The sequence below is a fragment of the Ursus maritimus genome, unplaced genomic scaffold (genome assembly GCF_017311325.1).
Source record: "Ursus maritimus isolate PB19 unplaced genomic scaffold, ASM1731132v1 scaffold_24, whole genome shotgun sequence".
In the NCBI taxonomy this organism is placed as follows: Eukaryota; Metazoa; Chordata; class Mammalia; order Carnivora; family Ursidae; genus Ursus; species Ursus maritimus.
In genome coordinates this window covers 15,660,943-15,679,732 of record NW_024424897.1, presented here as the reverse complement: position 1 = coordinate 15,679,732, position 18,790 = coordinate 15,660,943, and the positions used below count along the sequence as shown (strand labels likewise).

General features: G+C 53.4%; 1 protein-coding gene across 1 annotated transcript in view; it reads right to left on the bottom strand.

The window, feature by feature from the left end:
* Positions 1 to 244: 244 nt before the first annotated feature.
* Positions 245 to 18,790, bottom strand: part of MARCHF10 (membrane associated ring-CH-type finger 10) — a 79,416-nt gene continuing 60,870 nt past the window's right edge. Inside the window, exons 8-11 of the mRNA XM_040640430.1 lie at positions 17,615 to 17,724; positions 9,134 to 9,247; positions 4,081 to 4,123; positions 245 to 848 (exon numbers count right to left, since the gene is read on the bottom strand). Of these exons, the coding sequence (XP_040496364.1) occupies positions 802 to 848; positions 4,081 to 4,123; positions 9,134 to 9,247; positions 17,615 to 17,724 (314 nt within the window). The 3' untranslated portion in view covers positions 245 to 801. The remainder of the gene's footprint in view (positions 849 to 4,080; positions 4,124 to 9,133; positions 9,248 to 17,614; positions 17,725 to 18,790) is intronic.

The following is an 18,790-nucleotide window of genomic DNA, read 5'->3' as shown; positions in this document are numbered from 1 at the left end:
CGAATCATACCCCACGCTGACCTTTGTATCTGGCTTCCTTCACCGAGCACCACGTACTTCATTCCCTCCATCTTTATTTTTTGAGCTATCTTTGCCTCTCTCTCTCTCATCACACACGAACATCCAGTTTTCTCACTACCCTTCCCTGACCTTTTTTTTTTTTTTTTAAATAGGCTCCATGCCCAGCATGGAGCTCAGGGCAGGGCTTGAACTCATGACCCTGAGATCAAGCCCTGGGCTGAGATCAAGAGTTGGGCGCTTCACTGACCGAGTCACCCAGGTGCCCCTGGACCTTTTTATTTTATTTTTTTTAACCTCACGTCTTGATCTGGTCTTTGGGCCCTAAGGTGTAAATAGGAGAGTAGCGTGGAGACTAAAACAAGCACACAAGGAAGCTGGGTGAATAAAGCCATTTTATTGAAGATGCGGCCCGGTTCCACTTGGGGTGGAGGGAGGCCCGAACAGGCACCCCGTGCAGAGGTGCAGGCTGCGGGGCTGCAGGGCTGCGGGCTGCAGGGCTGCCCGGGCTTCTGGCCGAGGGGCAGCAGCAGGGCCGCCGGCAGGGACTCAAGGAGCCCCGGCTGCCTGGCTTGTGCTGTCGGGGACTGCGCGGGTCCCTGCTGCTGTCCCTCAGGGTCAGGCCAGACCCTGAGGTGAGAGGGGCACAGGGTGAAAATGGTAACTGTAAACACTGTGGTTTCAGTTTCAGTAAAGAGGAGGCGGGAGGGAGGCACATGGGGACATAGAAAAAGCGGCTGTGGGGAGATGACTTCGCAGAGCTCCGGGGGGCCAGCTCCCTTGCTAGACAACGTGGCTGCTGCTGTCATTTCCATCCCCCAGCTCAGAATCTGGAAAGCAAGAAGGTGTCTCAGGCTGGAGAGCCAGGGTGGACGGTGAGCTCTGCCAATGAGGGTGTGGCCCCTCCTGCCCCCACTCCAGCCCTGGGTGCTCGCACGTGCACACACACACACCCCACAGTGCCTGGAAGTGAGTAACAGAGGCCTGCTGTATCGGGAATCCTCGAATGCCCCTTGGGGCTTCCAGCCAGGCCAGGACAGAGGGACTGTAACCCCTCAACAAAAGGACCGAGGTCCACATCCTCACTGCCCTGGTGCAGCAAATGTTCCGGGGCAGAATCCCTGGCGGAACCCTGCCTCCCCTCAGGGTAACGCCCCCACATGAACGCCCCTTTCCTTAACTTGGCAGGGAAGTGGCTGGAGGGTTGACCTAGGTCTTTAAGAAATCTTTCAGACATCAAATGACTGGAGGTAGAGGGTCCTGTGATGGGAGGAAGGGGAACAAACAGGCAGTAGGAAGGCAGTGGGGTCTGAATGGAGGAAGTGGAGTCTGGGGTGGCGGTTTTTATTCTTGGGGGAAATTCTTGTTTTCAATATACTTTTCCCACTGGCTTGAGTGCTCTGGGATTGTCTGGAAACCACTGAAGGGCAAGGAGCAGGAGCAATTGACATCCCCCCATTCCTACCAGGACCCTCTGAGCTTCTACCTCTGCTACAGGGAAGCCGCAGCCCCACGAGCTGCCCCTGTGCCCTCGCCTATCCTGTTCTGTCCCCCGAAACTAGTTGCCTTGACTTGTGTGTATGCAGGTGAGGTGGTCTGGCCCAGCCTTTGGCCTGAAGACCCTCAAGCCTGTTCTTGTCCACACCTGTATGGATGGCCTCAGAGACAGTGTTCCCCTCCCAGGCCTTGGACTTGGTTGTGGTGACAGCCATCTGTGCCAGCTGGGGAGCGGCTGTTAGGGGGGCTGGGTCACAGAACCATGCAGCAAGTTGTCCAAATTGGCCACACCCACCCGGGAACTGGCCCTAGCTGCTTTTACCTCAGTGCTTCCTGTGGCCCGCATGTGTTCCAGGCGCCGGGGTGGGGGGTCCCCAGTGAGACGGCTGGCAGTGACACCACAGAGCCACAAAGAGGCTGGCATCTCCTTGTGCCACCCGGCGGGCCCTGATGTCTTTTTCTTCCCTTTTCACCTGAGCTGAGCTAGGGCAGCAGGTCACAGCTGTGACTCAGCTCTGGCAACCCATCTCAGCAAAGTGCGCCAGCCAGGTGAGTCACACCAGGCTGCTGGGGACCAGAGAAGAGTGTGGCCATCTGCCTCTGGCTGCCCTGGCTCGTCGCGATCATGGCCCTGGCTGGAAGCCCGGCAAGGGCTGCACCTGACCAGCGTGCCAAGACCGTCCCTTGGCTCCCACCCACCAGTTTCGGGGATGGTGCGGGGCCGCGGCGGGTAGAGAGGGCCTAGACCTATAGTTCTAGGGGGATCTGGCTGCCCCCACTTTGGGGCGGATCCTACAGCTGGTCCCAGCTTCCTGGGGAGGGATGGTAAGTGACGATCAGTGGGACCATCTGCCTCTGAGCGACGCAGGAGGGCAGCAGCGCAGCGCCAGGCACTCGCAGGGAGGGCCCTCCGCTCTCCGCCGTGGAGACTCGTTTTTTTTAAGCAGCGCCCCAGGGATGCTCTTCTCCCGTCCTCCAGAGAGGGCAGTCTTCCCTGCGGCCGGGGCTTGGAGGCCCCCCAGGACCCCGGGGAAAGGCTGGGTCCCCGGCACAGCGGGGCGACAGCGTTCCGCGCTGGGCACTAGGGGTCGCCCCCGCCCAGCCGAACCGCAGGGCGCGCGGGCCGCAGGTTTCCCGGGACCGGGAAGAGCCGCCTGCGCCGCCGGGCCGGGGGGCGGGGCGGGGCGCCGCCGAGACCCTGGCCCGAGCCGCGGGGGCCCCCCGCTGCTCCCCGAGGTCGGCTCGCGGCCGCGTCCTGTCGGAGCAGGGGCTCTCGCCGAAGGCCGCCACGGGGACCCGCGAGCGAGGCGCAGAGGCGCTTTCCCCGAGACACAAAGGTCTTTTCTAGATCTGCCCGCTCCCTTCCCGCTCGCTCGCTCGCTTCCCGGCTGCCGGAGGGGGAGCGACAGCCCCGGGTGCGCCCGGGCGACAGGGCCCGGCGTGGACAAGGACGCCGTGGTCGCGCCCGGGGCTGGCACTCCGGGCTCCTTTTGTGAACGGGGGAAAGCGTCCCCTCCCCGCGTCTCTGAAAACGGTCAGCCCGGGTTCTCAGCACTGCGTGCCCTGAATAATAAATTGGCTTCTCGAGGGTCGTACTCTGGGCCCCGCCCTGTGGAGCTTTGAGCTGGTCCAGCTTCTCCGGGCGGGCCTATGGGGGGTTCCCCCCAGCATCCCCGGGCTGGGCTGCGTCGGGATGATCAGGGGCCCACCCCAGGGGCTGAATCTGAATCTCTGGGAGGGGCCCCGGAATCTGCATTTTCGGTAAATTCCCAGGTGATTCTGACGGCAAAGCCAGTGTGAGAATCGCTCTTCAAAACCTTAAACCTGCCTTAGGGCAGGCAGTTGTAAGATTTCTCCCCTGAAGACCTTCTGGAACTCGAACTGTCACACCCGCCTCGGTCCACTGCGATGTTTCCTCTCCCTGCTGATGGAGAAGCTCCTCCGGAGCCTGGCTGCAAGCCCTCCCGCTTTAATGAAGCACATGTGCTTCAGCTGGGTTTTCTATGGGATAATGAACCTGTTGGAAGGCAGCTGTCCTGCCCTCCTTGGGGGGACCTTTCTCAGGAGAGCTGTTTTCCTGGCTCAACCTGTGAATCCGGCAGACCCACCTGACCCGGCCGCAAGGTGAGAGGATCCATTACAGCCACCAGCTCCTGAATGAATGGGGTCCCTTCCCATAGTGGCTAAACAGCGCCCTTCCGGAGTTTAGATGATGACCCAAAAGGCTCCCCCCATGTACTGGATGCTGGAAAAATCCCAGCAAAGGAAAAGGGAAAAAAACCTGCAGCAAGTCATCCTGGCCCGCCTGACGATACCATCTTCCCTCTCGCTGGCCCTTGTGCTTGCTTTCAGGATGAATTAAAATCCTTATCTGTTCTGCATCCAGCGAGCTCGGGACTCGCCTTCCTGACTGCTGCCGCTAGAGTTTCCCAGGCTCGGTGGGGTTATTTTTGCCTCTGGGTGGTGGTCATTACTTCCTTCCACAGTATGAGGTTCCACACAGTGACAGAAAAAGAGTAAATTAGCAAACACCCGCAAAATGGCAGGACTGACCCCCAAACCTACTTTCATTTTCTTCCGGTCTGGGTTGTGGGTAATTTCTTGACAACTATGAGAAAGAAGACAATGAAAAATGAATTGTTTTTCCGAAGCAATTGTGAACAGATGTATAATTCCCCGCTCTCAGGAATGTTCTGGGAATCCCTTACATCACCTTAAAGGGGCAGAGGTGCCAAGGGCAGCGTTGATATTCAACACCTGCGGGACTTAGCCTCGCCCTAAAGACAGGGCAGAGAGAACCCAGGTCACCTTCGCTGGCGGTTCAGGGCTTCTAAATTTGGCCGTGGGAGCAGACTTGCTTCCTTTTGGCAATTGATCTGAACAGCAGAAGCCCACTCCGAGGGTCCGAGAATCACATTTACAAGCCGTGGGGGTGAAGGCCGTGCTAATTGGCCACTTGCCTCACCCCTGGCTTTTAAACAATCAGTTGTATTCTCTGCCCAGCAGGAAGCAGCAGGCCCATCAAGGCTCCGGGCTCCCTCTTTGTTCTGACTTTATGGCATTTTATGCCACAATGAGAAACACTGTGTGCTCCGTGGGAGCCCATTGTGCCAGGCTGCAAGGATGTGGGCTCCCGCGTGGAGGGCGGGTGCTCTCCCCCCAGAAGAGGCGCTTTGTGACAGGCTGGTGGGCAAAACAAGGGGTGCCGGACACTGTTACTGGGGCAACTGCTGGCCAGTGTGGAGGCAGCTGTGGCTCCTGGGTCCCTGTCACCTGCAAGCCGGAGAAGGATGGACTTTCTTCTGAGTAAATTCCACACATCAGGACTGTGCTAACCACAGCCCCCAACCCCTCCGGGCTGCTGAGCCGGCCTCATCCCACCTCGAGACTCGGGACCAGCTGACCGCCTCTCTATGTAAGCCAGCGCTCATTCCTCGAGGAAACGCCATCTGGGTGAGTAGGGACGTTTTCTCAAATGAGGGCCAAGCCTGGGCCTCCGAGAGTTTGGGTACATTTGGTTCTTTGAGGCAAGAGTTTTGGGCTTTGTAGAAACGGTGTGAATGGAAGGGCCTGGAGAAAGTCTCACACGCAGATGGGCCAGGGGAGTTTCGGAGCTCCTTCAGGACCCTGCCTGCCTCCCAGGCCAGCCACTGCCCCCCGCCCCTCCCCCGAGGGTTATACAGGTGAAGGTTTCCCCACAGGTGAAATGTGAATCCAGGGTACCTGGGGCAGGGCACCAAGGCAGTGCTCGCTCCAGGAGGTCACGGGCACTGTCATGATCCCTGGAAGGCCTGGGGTCCTTCTGCCCTTTGCCTTTTAGCTCATGGACAGAGATTCTTGTGTTTTACCTAGTTTATCGAAGTTGGCCCTGAACAGGGGAGCAGCCATGGGCAGGCAGGGAGGGGAACTCAGGGTACAGGTACATTTCATTGGGGGAAAAGGAGAGCAGGGTACAGACAAAACCCATGGCTAGGAGGAAGCCCAGGACAGGGAGCTTTGGGAGTGCAGGCCCTAAATAGTGCAGTATCCACTTGGGGGCTGAAAGGGGAGGGAAGGCGAGTCCGTTTAGCTTCACCACACAGGACAGCCCTGTGTACCTTCCTGTCTCTGGTGCCCCCACAGGGGCCCCCTTCACCTGCCCCCATTGCAGCAGGGGCTGGGCTGGTTTCCCCCTCCAGCCCATCCTCTGCATAGCTGCTCCAGTTTTCTCTCGAAAACGCAAATCTCCTGGCCTGCCCATCTCAGGCTAGAAACCCTTCCATGGCCTTCCAGAGCTGCGCACAAACCCTCCACTTCCTGCTCCCTTCCTGCCGGCTCCAGCCACACGCAACTCCCTGACTCTCCCAAACATACGGGTCTTTTCACTTCTGTAAGCCCCTGCCTTTCCTTCTGCATCGAGTGCCTTTTTCCCTCACCACTGACCCTTGTTCCCCTGCTAAACTCTCCGAGATTCAGTTCCAGCATCACCTGCTTGGCAGCTCAGGTCATGAGAGCAGGAATGGAAGCAGCTTTGCCACCAGGCTCTCCAAGCAGTGAGAAGGCTGATGGCAAAGAGTACAACCCAACTGGATTGAAAGCAAGGTCTCTGAAACGTGCGGACCCTGCTGGACAGTCTGTCCTGGAGGAGGAGAGGAAGGAAGGGGTCACCTAACTGCTCGGTGTTCTTCCACACCTGGTTCCATCTGCTGTCATAACGCAGGGCACGTTGTTTTCGATGCTCTTAGGTACGTGTTTATCTCTCTTTAGACTCTGAGTCCCTTATAGGCAAGGAGTGTCTTAGTCATCTTTGGAGTCCCAGAATCTAGTTGCGAACCTGGCACATAGTAGGCACACAGAAAATCTTTGAATAAATAAATCTATACCTTGAACTTGAGAGTGTTCCTCTACCTTGAATACTGTTCTCTCCACAAATGCGTGGTAACCCTTTCTCCAAAACCTAACTCAAGACTCACTTCCTGGAGAAGCAGGTTTTGGTGTATTAGTTCATTGATTTGAGCATCCAAGGTTAATGTTCACCTACTATGTACCAGGCATTTTTCTAGGCACGGGAGGGTGGTGGGGTACAAAAAGAGTTCCAAGCCCCAGTGGCTAGTGACGGCCCCTCCCCACCCCCAACCCCTAGCAGACCATGTCCTCATCTGCCAGTGTGATCACTCAGTGCTCCTGGCCTCCGTGGTGCCCGGGACGTGGTCAGCGAATATGATTGACGGTATGCCCAGCACCATGACACAGGTGTGGAAGGCCTGGCTTTGCCTTCAGGGAGCTCACAACCTCACTAAGGAGACAAATTGTTTGTTTATGGCATCACTGGACACCCCGGAAAGTCCTGGCCAGGGAAGATCTTGTGTTGTCAATGCACGACCTCTGGGAACTCACTGGGTCCACTGGTTCTCTCGACCAAGTGCTACTTTCCAGTCATTTCCTGTCTTTATAAATATGTGAGTCTCATCTTCCAACTTGATCAGAAGCTCCTCAAAGAATGGGACAACATGGCAGCATGTCCGGTAGCCACTTTCCCTGATCTCCATCTCAGCGCCTGACACAGGCCAGGGCATGAATGAATGAGTGATCATCAGCATGGACGAGCATTCCTCCCCGGGGGTCCTAGTGAGACCCCATCAGGGAGCCTGACGTGAATGGGTTCTCTAGTTCTGATACGTAAAGGAGAGAGAAGCGTTTTGTTTTGTTTTGTTTTTCTCCCCCCAACAGAGGCTTCTTTTTTGCTAAATGTTACCCTCAGATTCTTTGTTTTCTACAAGAAGATACCGAGACTCAAATCCAGAAGACTGAATTTGACAAAAGCCATTTGGGTCCCTCTTCATTGGCTATTTGTACTGGTGATGGCTTGGTGCTTTTAGTGTGTGAGGTCTATTTCAGGGTTTCTCAAACTAAATGTAAGCTTTAAGAGCGCTGCCTGGTCCTTCCTGCTTCCTCCCACCTCGGTTCCCAGATTGCTCCTGGTGTCACTGACTCCTTCTCTAGGATAGCTTTACCAGAAAGTTCTTCAGACTCCATGCTTCAGGGCCTTGGTTCCCACCCATTGGGCTGTTGCTCTGCAGTCCTGGAGGCTAGCATTGCTTACATTAGCTTGCTGACGTCATGGCCATCTGTAACCCATGTCAAACCCTGGGTGCTTTGAAGTTCAATGTGCAATAAAAGGTTCATTAAAAAAGATGGGGAATCATGAAAATAAGGTTATGGAAATGTTAACAAAGGATCATTTCCTGCTTCCTGTACATTTTTTCCTTTTTTTTTTTTTTTTTTTAATGTATTTCTCTGAGGAATTTATGTCACCATTAAAACTACGGAAGAGTTAAAGGAAGGACAGGCCTGGGTCAAAAAGAGGGTGAGATTCCTGAGGAGATATCTTGGCCAAGGCCCAGCCCATTTTCTTAATTGAGAGCTTGGAGTCTAAGGGGAGAATTTACACCAGAAAACAAAAAAAAGTAGGGACAAATCTAGAATTCTTAGGACTAACGGTTGGAACCCAGCATTTTTCACAGGGATGGCTCCAAATGGATTGTAGCAGCCTGCTGTCATTGTGAGGCCTGTGACAGTCTCAGGAACCCTTGGAATCACTGGGTTCCAGCATCTGGGCAGGGACTGGTGCTGGCAGGTGCGTCTTACCCACTTGAGGAAGAAGAGGAGAGAGACATGGAGAGAGATGGGAAGCAGGGGACAGAGAAGAGAAAGTCAAGAGGAAGGGAGGTACATGGGATAGGGTGGCAGTCATTAAAACTGCCTTGTGGCTTGCCCATTGCTACACTGGCTCCCTTGCCGGTCATGACCTTCTGACGCCAGCAGAGGTCAAGTTTCAAGCCTCAGGGGTGTTAGACACTAAAAGCAGATCAGTCCCTGGCATGGCCTTAAGGGAGTGCTCTTTCCTGGCCTGGCCACAGCCAGGCATTCAGCCAAGAGGGAAGGCCGTTGGGGGCCCTGTGTTCTGACTTGACTGTGGCCAAATGGACATTCTGGGGGACTTTGCTGAGGCCAGGCTCCAGTCAGCCACAGGGCCAGGCTTCTCTCTCCAAACTAACTGGCCTCCTGGAAGTCTCCTGGTTCTTGTGTTAAAGATAAGGGCAGCCATAGGTGTTGATCCCTGGTAAATACACTGTCACTTCTCTAATGACAAATGGGACACCAGCAGCACCTTTATTTCTTGGCATTCGCGCACACACAGATGCTGAAATAACACACTCTGGGAACCAAAGCCAAAGAAACAGTTCTCCTTGGGGGAAGGTCCCCTGTTTTTCATGGACCCTCCATGCTTGGGCAGTGGGCCTGCCCAGACATAATGCACGCTCAGCCCCGGCAGCCTTGCTGACCTCTATTTTCGGGGGGCAAATATCCCTAGAGACTCACTTGCTTCTGTGACCATTAATGACCATTTAATTGCTACTCAAGTAAGTAATTATGTGACGATGGCTTCCTTTTCAGCCAGAAGGCCACCGTGCGCACACTTACGCAGTGTTCATGCTACGGCTTTGCCTGACGATGACGACAGTGCCATAGCCTACCCAGGGGAGCGCGAAGACCTTAGCAGATTGCACATGTAATGCACAACCCTGCGAGGTTTGGGGAAGCGCGGCCGGCTGGGCCGGGTTGGGGCCGGACTCACCCTCTCTCTTACAACTCGGCTGTAGTTGAGCCTCATGAGTTCTGCAAACCTCTGCTCGTAGAGGTGAAGCAGCAGCACCAGGTACAAGCCTGAATTCATCAGCTCATTTTGTGCCTAAATATGGAAAAGAGGCTTTTAAGTTTATCTACAAAATATGCATGATCTAAATCATGGGGTGGAGGGAGAAAAAAAGAATAGAGAAAAGAACCACCAACAAAAAATAAAGGAAAAAATAAAGAAATCACGGGGTGGAAGGTAGTGGGGATACCAGGTGACAAAACACCAGGGCGAGGCCTGTCCTTGGGGACCAGAGAATGGAGCAGGAGGGGATTCAGTGTGGAGGCTGGGCGGCCATTCTGGAATTCCTTTCCACCGAGTGGAGGATGCCCTGGGAAAGCTCCATGCGCCAGGCTCAAGCCCATGCTGTGAACATGTATGGGGCGGTTACATGTCAAAGCCTCGAGCTGGGTGTTACGGGGATTGTGGGGCAAAAGGTCTCCGTGCCCTGCTGGGAGCCCATCATCTGACGTGGGAGAGCCTCATTCAGAAAGTTCCAGGACCGGCTGCGCGTGTCAGCTACAATGGAGATGCACAGGGGGAGAGAGACGGGCTGACTAGGACATGGGGAAGGCCTCTTGGATGGTCCTTAAAGGATGGGAGGGCCTCTGGTTGGCTCTGAGGGTTGGTGAGGGCCTTCCAGACAGAGGCACTAAATGCCAGCAAAGGCCTCGGGGCGGAGAGAGCAGAGCATGTGTCGGGCAACATTCCCGACTCACGAGTGTGGCTGGAGTATCTGGGGAAGGTGTTTGTCCTGGATTGAAAAAAAATTTTTGGAAGGTGGGAACCCATCAGGCAGAACCAGGAGTTTGGATGTCACCGTGTGTGTGTGTGTGTGTGTGTGTGTGTGTGGTAGCTACTGGCCTCTGACCAGAGGAGTAAACACAATGGGATGTGTCTTAGGAAGGCAGACATTTCTGTGGGAGAATTGGGAACACTGATGCCACAGGTTATTTTATTTTTCTAGATCCCTCGTTTGTCCAGAGAAAAGGCCCCAGGCCTTACAGGTTGTGTATGTTTCTCTCTATATCATTGGGCTTAATGATGGTCTCACCTCCGGCCCCCGCCCTGGCTGGTCTATTATTTAACTCCCGGACAGTGAGTGTGTGCCCGGCGGAGTCCCAGATGGACTGTGAACCTCAGGGCCTTGGCTCATCTCTTTCTCTTTTGGTCAGTTGGCCTGTTTTGTGCTTCTGTTTTGAACGTCCCCTCCCACCGTTCACAGGCTGTGTCCACAGCTTTTCGAGCTGTCACAATGTCACCTCCTTGCAGAACCTTATTTGCTCCGATCACCCCTTTACTCCCTGAGTCCTAACTCTTTTGTACACTGCATCTTGCCCTGGGTAATGCTTTTGCTTTTTCTCGGTGGGTGGGTTGTGTTTCATTTTTCTCGCTGGTGCTTGGAACATAGGGAGGTTCCCAGGGAGGATGTGGCTCTTTCTGGCTGATGACAGCTCCTTGGTCCTCGGCTCTTGGCAGCAGCCTAGGCTGCAAGGCCTCACCCTGGGGACCCTTCCTAGACCTTCAATAAATTAGGGGCCATTAGTAATGGCTCCTCCCCCTCTGCTGCTTTGTTTCCCCACCTGGCCTCCCGTCAAATCCCCATGGGTAGGGGTGTGGGGGTGGGCTAGCTGGTGCTCAGGAAGCCCCGTGGGAGACTAAAATCCCCAGCAGAGGACACGGCCCTCTGCCTCACCTTGGGGAGAGGTCAGAAGCGTGACGGTTTTCCTAGGATAACTGAAGCTCAGACCTGACACAGGGACCACACCTCAGTTCTCTTCTCTTCCCTTCCTTCCCGGCCCATCTCCTTGCCCTCGTTCCATCCAGGGTAGCTCAGGAAGCTGGCCCAGGACACACCTCTTCCAGGACGAAACAGCTGCCAGGAAAGGTGCCCAAATTGAGCAAGGATCGATGCGTTCTTCCTTCTGAGTCTGGTCCAAGTCTGGATCTTGCCCATTGTCCCCAAGGTCACGGCTCAAGGCCCCTCCTCTCTCCTATAGACCTGTCTTGAAAGGCTCTAGTCAACTGTCCTTAGCAGTTAGCCTCCTATTTTTAGACTTGGGTCATGTTTTCTGCGCTCTTCTGACCTTGGCCTGGAGCAAGCAGAGAGGAAGTTGCTTGTTTTCACTTTTTTCTCATCGCCTCCTCCCAGCTTCCCCCTGAGTCTGCGCCTCCTTTGCGGCCTGTCTTAGAAGCTACCGCCCCTGGGAAGCCTTCCTAACCCACCCGTCAGCTCCTCCCCGCACACCAAGCCTCGTCCCTTGTTTGCTTTCTCGCTGGCGCTGGCGGTGGCCTCTCGCGAGTTGCCACCGGTTTTCTCTCCAGCACTCTCTTCGCCAGGAAGCCTTTATGCTCAGAGACACTCTGATGCATAATGGCAAATCAATCAGCTAGAAAATGGCTTGGAACTATCAGGTTTGTCTAAGCATTCAGGGAAATCATTTACTTTTTATGACTCAATAAGGCCCGGAGGCATGCAGATGGGAAAATATCCACTAATGTTTTCTGCAGATAATTTGAAAAGTCACTTCTAGCAGATTGTGTCTCTTCTCGGGTCTGTGGGAGGGAACCTGTCACGCGGCACCATCAATCCCCCTGGCCCGGCTCCTTGATGAGCGCCCTTCGCAGAGCCAGTGATGCTCCACAGAGGGGCCGGGCTGACCAATCAGAGGACGCATTCGCTAGTGAACTCAGAGTCGGCTCATGCTCCGAGCCACAAGTGGGAGGGACTTGTTATTAGAGAGAGTTCCAGGACATTTGTTCGGCAAGGGCAAAACGAGCTAGGTTTTCGAGCATTAGTCTTTGGAGCTGCTCCTGACCCTCCCTCCCAACCCAATTGCGTGGGGCATTGACACCCCCGTGCAGTGTAGACGGGGGTGGGGGTGGGGAAGTGGGCTTCAAAGGGAGGGGGCTCGTGAAGCCATGGACAAGAGCCCTGGAGCACTCAGGCTGCCTGCCAGATGTTTTTCTTTCTTTTCTTTTGTCCCACCCCCCCTTCGTTTTGTTTAATATTCATTTTGGCGAAGAGATTTGCTACCTACGGAAATTCTCAATATAATCCACTCAACGAAGCAGACGGCCTGGCTGAATGTTCTATCAAGTCTTCAAACGTGTTCAAGTGATGCTCCCAGGTGTGAGGGTGATTAGGGGGCTGCGTGTGTCCAAGGACATCTGGCCGTGGCTGAGATGGAGCAAAGCCAGGCCTGTGCCTCAGAGCAGTGACAGCCGGAGGCCCGCTGAGACCCTCCTCTGCTGCCAGAAGCACATCTCCATCACGCAGTGGGCGTGGGCCCCCAGAAGGGGCAGCCTGGGGCCGTCAAGCGCGAAGACTTTGGGCAGAGTTTTAACTGCGCGTGGCCAAAGTGCTCCATTTATAAAAATGGAGAAGTAACCTCTATCCTGCCTGTTTGCCCAAGGTGTTAGAGCAAAATGAGCTAATTCAAGGGGACATGGTATTTCACAAAACAAAACTATCCTGTAAGAGGCAAGAATGAAAGATAGGACTCGGGGCAAGGACCCCATGTGCCTTGTTCACGCCTGTGCTGCTCCTGCCTAGCCCAGCACCTGCTATCTAGTGTGTGCTCTATAAATATACGTAAGATGAAAGAATGACAAAAAGTGTATGATTTGGGGCCAGGCAGTGGCCCATTCCGTCATGACTTTTGACGCTAGTGACTTCAACTTGAATATGCATCAAAATTACAGAAAGGGCCTTTTAAAACATAGCTGCTGGGCGCCACCTCTCCCCCTCCCCCAGATTCTGATGCAGTGGGTCTGGGGTGGGGCCAGAGAATGTGTGTTTCTAGCAAGTCCCCAAGGGATGCTGATGCTACTGGTCTGGGGACCACTCGAGGTTGAGAACCACTGCCCTTAAACCAACGATCAACAATTTGTAGCCAGGCAGCTGAATCCGGCCTGAGGACGTGCTCTGGTTGGCAGGCAGGAAGGAAAGGATGGATGAACACGGACTTCCTCAGCTGGGGAGCGCCGTCTTCCTTTTGCCTCCGTTGTGACCCCTCTGTTGCGATGACACTTGCAGGATTCTGACATTTGTGACCTGCCTGGCCTCTAAGGCATTTGAGCATACAATCTGTAATCTCGACTGTCCCTCAGCCTGCTTTCTCGAGGCCCATTTTGGAGTTTGGAACGGTATGTTCAGCTCTTCTCAGAGTTCTTCCTTGCAACCAAAAACTGAGTGCCCCAACCGGAATCTGGGATGAGGCCGATCTCCTGGGTAAGGAGCGACTCCTTCCTGGGCAGCACTCACAGGGGGGACAGATGCCTGTGGGGCTTAATTTTTAGGCATCTTCGAGTCAGGAGGGAGGGAGGGTTGCGTGGCCGCCAGCCCCAATGGGCCTAGGATTGGGCCACCAGGGCCACTCTGCAAACAGCCTGTTAGAGCTCCTAATCTAGCTGCTGGAAGCCTAGGAAAAAACCTTGGCCCTGGGGGACCTACAGAAACCACCCAGTGTCTGAGAGATGGGGGATGATCCCATTTCGATGGCCTGTTAGGGCCCACGGGCAGCACTCTTCCCTTACCTACATGGGTGCATTGAACCAAACCAGGGAAACACTCTGGTCTGAGCCCCTCCCCACCCCCAAAGTCATTGACAATGCTGATTCCCCTCAAAGGCACGTGGAGAGAGGGCTCGCCCCTCTTCTTCCTTCCTGGTCTTCAACATCCCTTCCTCAGGGAGGCCTTCTCTGGTCCTGAGAGTCGGTCAGATCTCTGTGGCTGCACAGCCCTTGCTCTGATCCTCCCATTGAAAGGAAGTGACTGTGTTGGTCTTGGGCACTGAGGTGTCTCCAGCCCCATCTCTGATCTACAACAGGCACCTTTATGTGTATTTCGCCGCTCTTAAAAAAAAAAGAAAATTGATACCTGGCCCCATCCCAGATCAATTCAATCAGAATCTCAGGGGCCCGGCCTGGGCATGAGTATTTTAATAGGGGGAAAAAAAAGACATGAGCTAAATGTTCATTTCAACTATAGCAGATTTGTGTGTGTGTGTGTGTGTGTGATTTTTATAGTTGAGGAGAAGCAAAAACCAACCAACCTAAATGAGAAAAATGCATGAGAATAAGTTGGCGAGTTAGCAGGTTAGTTGAGGTTAAGTGAGACCCAGACTGAGCTGAAGTCAGTTCTAGACTTTTTCTGGTTTTGTCCCTTTCTTGGAATATGTCTGTTTTGGGCACCAGCTACCCAGCTTCTTACAAAAGAACCTGTTTGCCAGGAGCATCGGCCAAGATGGCCCAGAGGACCAAGGTTTGGGAGTCGGGAAGGGCCTGGCCCTCAGAAGCCCAGGTAGGCACATCAACTCCAAGGCCAGGCCAAGGGGCCTCGGCAGCTGGGGCGAATGAGCCGAGGGTGGATTACCTCCTCCCTGTCTTTGTGTTAACAACAGTTAAGTCCGCCGTGGTCCATGGAGAGTTTCTGAACTTGTCTAAGGCTGGCTTCCCTACTGTCTCAAGCTTAACCCAGACTGTTAGCACACGGACTCTAGTAAATCGCAACGGGCCATGGGAGTCAGAACTGCTGTGAAAGGGTGTGCCCTCCACTGTTTTCCATCAGCACGTAAATAGTGCGTGCTGGTTCTTGGGACTGTTTTCTCTCACCAGGCCGGGCCTGCCAATCGCGCTTCTACCTGTGATTATAATGAAGGGCATTTTCAAAAGGCTTTGATGGCCTGTCAGGTTCTTACTGAAACTAATTTAAACTCTTTTCTGCTTCCATGTAGAGTAATTACTGTGCTGGATATTTTCCACTTCCCCCTCCAGCTCCACTTTCCACCCTGCGCTGTGGCCTAGAGGCTGATCTCAATGGATCGCATTAACTAGGCCCCCTTGTTCTCTGGCTTCCCATTGGGTTTGGCCAATGGGAGGCCCTGGCGGGAGACTAGCGGGTGGGAGGAGAGCGCGGCTGGGGTAATGACTCTCCTTGTTCTCTCTCTGCTGGGTGGTGGCGTGGTACCGGCTGCTTTCCTCTCCTGAAGGTCACAGGTTGTTGTGACTCTCTCCTATAACTACAGGTCTCCTGATCCTGGTGACTGCCCCCAGCCCTTGTCACTTGAGGCCTAGAATGGTCATAGCGCCAGTCCGAGGATGCTTATTTACACCTTGTTGGCTTCTTTTCCTGCCCGCTTTTGGCCTTCATTCAGCTCTCTTCACTCACCCCTGTGGAGGGTGCCAGCATGTCTCCTGCCTAGATTCTTGCTGACACAGTTCCTTTCGTGGTTCTTGGTCAAAGGTGCTTACAGCCACTTCTCTCAGCTGCAGGAAAGCAGTGATACCAAGGTTATGGGTCTGACCCCTGCGTGGGCCAGGTGCCTTTTTTCAGTGATGGACTCCAGCCCGGTCCGGGTGCACTTAGCTTCCTCCTTCGAGTCCAGAGAGGCTGGGCATCTCTGAGGCTGTCGCGTGGCGGTTGCATTCCCTGAGCACCTTGCTCTCCACAGGTACCTGGTTAGAGGATGTACTCAAGTCTTTTCCTGCGTCCCATCCTGTCGGGGAGGAATGATCTCCTACTTCCTTCAGACGACAGAACTGAGCTCCAGAGGGTGTGTGTGCTTTCCCTGAGGTCACACAGCAACTCTGGGGAAGGGAACAAGATTTGCGTTCACACGGTAGTCAAAGCTGGTGTGCTTTGCGGTGGGGCATGCCGTGTCCGGCTACAGGAGTGCAAACGTGTTAGTATGACTGGAAAAATGTACCATTAGGGAGTTGCGTCTACAAATACCATTGGTGAACCCAACAGTGCTCGGCCTTCGTGGCTTCACAGAGGGTGAACCATGCAGAGACACTTGGAACCAAAAGGAGTCTTCACTAGCTAAGGCATTTTCCTGGGCTGTACTGTTCTGGCAGTAGTCCATGTAACCTGGCCTGGTCCGGGCGTGTCCTTCTCAGGAAGTCCTACAGGCTCCATTTCCTGAAATAATCTCTGAGAGGACCACGTGGAAGCCTCCTGCGCCCCGGCTGGCACCCTGACCTCAGGCGCCCACAGGGCCTGCTTCCTTTCAGTAGGGTGACCCCAGAAGCACTTCTGTTTCTCATCTCAGTTCTTGGGGCTGGTGACAGTGATTTGAGACCCTTGGGCCTCAAAGCAGATGGACACAAACTGCAATTCATTTCTCAGGAAATCCTTTCTTCCTTTCTTTTCCCCTCCCTCCCTCTTTTCCACATCCTGATGCCCAATCTCTTCAATGCTGGTGTGGCACTATGTCCGTTCTAGCACATTTCTTGTTTGTGCTCTATGAGTCTTTCATTCTTACCAATAGTTTCTTCTTTTGTCTAGCAGCCTTCGGATTTTCCACAGGTAACTAAACAATTGCCCAAACTCACACGGAGCGCTGTGACGCAGCTGTGCCTTAGGTCTGGACGCAGGTTAATGATCCGAAAGCCAAAACGACTCCCCTGAAGAATGACATCTGATTGACGGACTCCACACCCAGCGTGGAGCCCAATGTGGGGCTTGAACCCACGACTCTGAGATCAGGACTTGAGCTGAGATCAAGAGTTAAATGCTTAACTGACAGAGACACCCAGGCGCCCAACACACCTTATCTTGAGCGAAGTAGACATTAGTCCATTAGCCACACGCGGCTTGTGGCTTCCATATTGGGCAGTGCGGTTCTAAATCAAGGGTCGTTTGCCTGAGAACTAAACATTGAACTATTATCCTGAGCATGAATCACCTGCCCACCTAAGGTTAACTAACGTTCACAGCATTAGAATTGCAATCAGGGGCACCTCGGTGGCTCAGTCGGTCAAGCATCTGCCTTCAGCTCAGGTCGTGACTCCAGGGTCCTGGGATCAAGCCCCACGTTGGGCTCTGCTCATAGTAGGGAGTCTGCTTGTCCCTCTCCCTCTCCCCCAGCTTGTGCTCTCTCTCTCAAATAAAGCCTTAAAAAAAATTGCAATCCAAATGCCCCAGGAGAATTACTTCACCCGGTATTAAAAAGCACACATTAGGTACTTATGACCTGTTTATTAACCTTGAGTAAAGCAGTTTCTTATTACCCAAGAGTTACTTGATATGTAAATTGGGGACCATTTCCTCCAAGACCTGATTTTTTTTTTCTTTGTTGCTATTACACTTACATTACTTCAGCAAATTTGGGTGTGGAGCTTGCCAGACTATGCCTGTTTCTGTGTCCAGTCAGTGACTGTGGCTTCCTACTTTTGTCCCTGACCACAGCAGGACCTCAACCCAGAGTGGCATAGACTTTTGAACCCTGCCACCCCCCACCCCACGCCACCATCATGGTCTGACTTAGTAGCACACCTTCTCGAAGAAGTGAGGACACTCCCAGATTCATCCTATGCACTGGCCTTCTACAGTCCTGTTATCAGGGAAAGCCTTTCTTCCCACCCTGCGTCTCTAACCCACTTCGCCTGTGGAGGCAGAGAGGTGTGAGCGTCCCTTACCCGGGATTGCTGGTGCTTCTGGTAGAAGTCGGTCACATTAAAATCACCCAGGTCGACCAGCAGGCCTCGCTTACACATCTCACAGGTCTTCACGGCGCCTAGATCCGCTCCTTAAATTAAAGAATTCTTTGTTACATGTAACCCTTGGTCTTTATGTGTTCACACCCTGGGTCTCTTTGTGTTGACATTCTGGGAGTGAACTCGTGTGTATTATGAATTCTGAGTTTCAGTGACTTTTTTTTCTTTTTTTAAGTCAGCCATCTTCTGTAGAAAAGGACCTCGAATTTGAGATCTGGAAAATTTCCTTCATAATAATCATTTTCCTTATTATGCAAGCTTCCTATGAGTGAAATTCCCGTGACTTTTAAATAATAGGTCTTGCTGTCTGTTTAAACATAAACATACTGGTTCATAAAATTGGAATCGCTACGTGGAGGCTGAGAGTCTGTAACACAGGTGTTGGCCGAAAAGAGCGAATATTGGCCTGTGTTGTTGCTGCTGTTTCTGACAGACCTAACACAGGTCCAAGCAAATGAGTAAATGGGGACCGAACTGACGGCAGAAGCTATTCTCAGCGCGTGGTTTCAAAATCTGCCTTTGCGCTCGCCCAGGCGACTTCCCACCTGAGAGAGTGAGGGGGCCACGGGCCACGTGTGGGAACCACGACGGCAGTACCCCTGGCCAGCACCTGAGACCAAGCTCAGCCTCACCTGGGAAAAGAAACTTGAGAAGATTTCCTTTGTCGCAGAGGGTTTTTTTGTTTGTTGTTTGTTGTTTTTAAGCATGCATTCTAGGCCAGCACTTTTTCTCTGCTTATCCCAGTCCCCAGAGCAAAACTGAAAGCTGCAGGAACTGTGCCGTGCTGAAGCAAACATGACGCTCTGCGGCTTCCCCCTCACCTGGGTGCTGCATTTTTGCTAATGATGTGCCGGTGTTTATTTTATGCGTTAGCAAAATAGAGGACTGGTTAGTTATCTGCGTGTGTTCGGTAAAGATAGGGTTTGCGCCGTTTTAGACCCCAGTTCTACTTTGCCTCACTGGGGACATGAAGCAATAGTAAATAATAGAGAACTTCAAAAGACAAGGATAAACGGTAATCCCATGTCTGCACTTTGCTTGATTTTTTTTTTTTTTTTTTAGCGCCATTCTGTAATACTTTAGGCTTCTGAGTGTCCG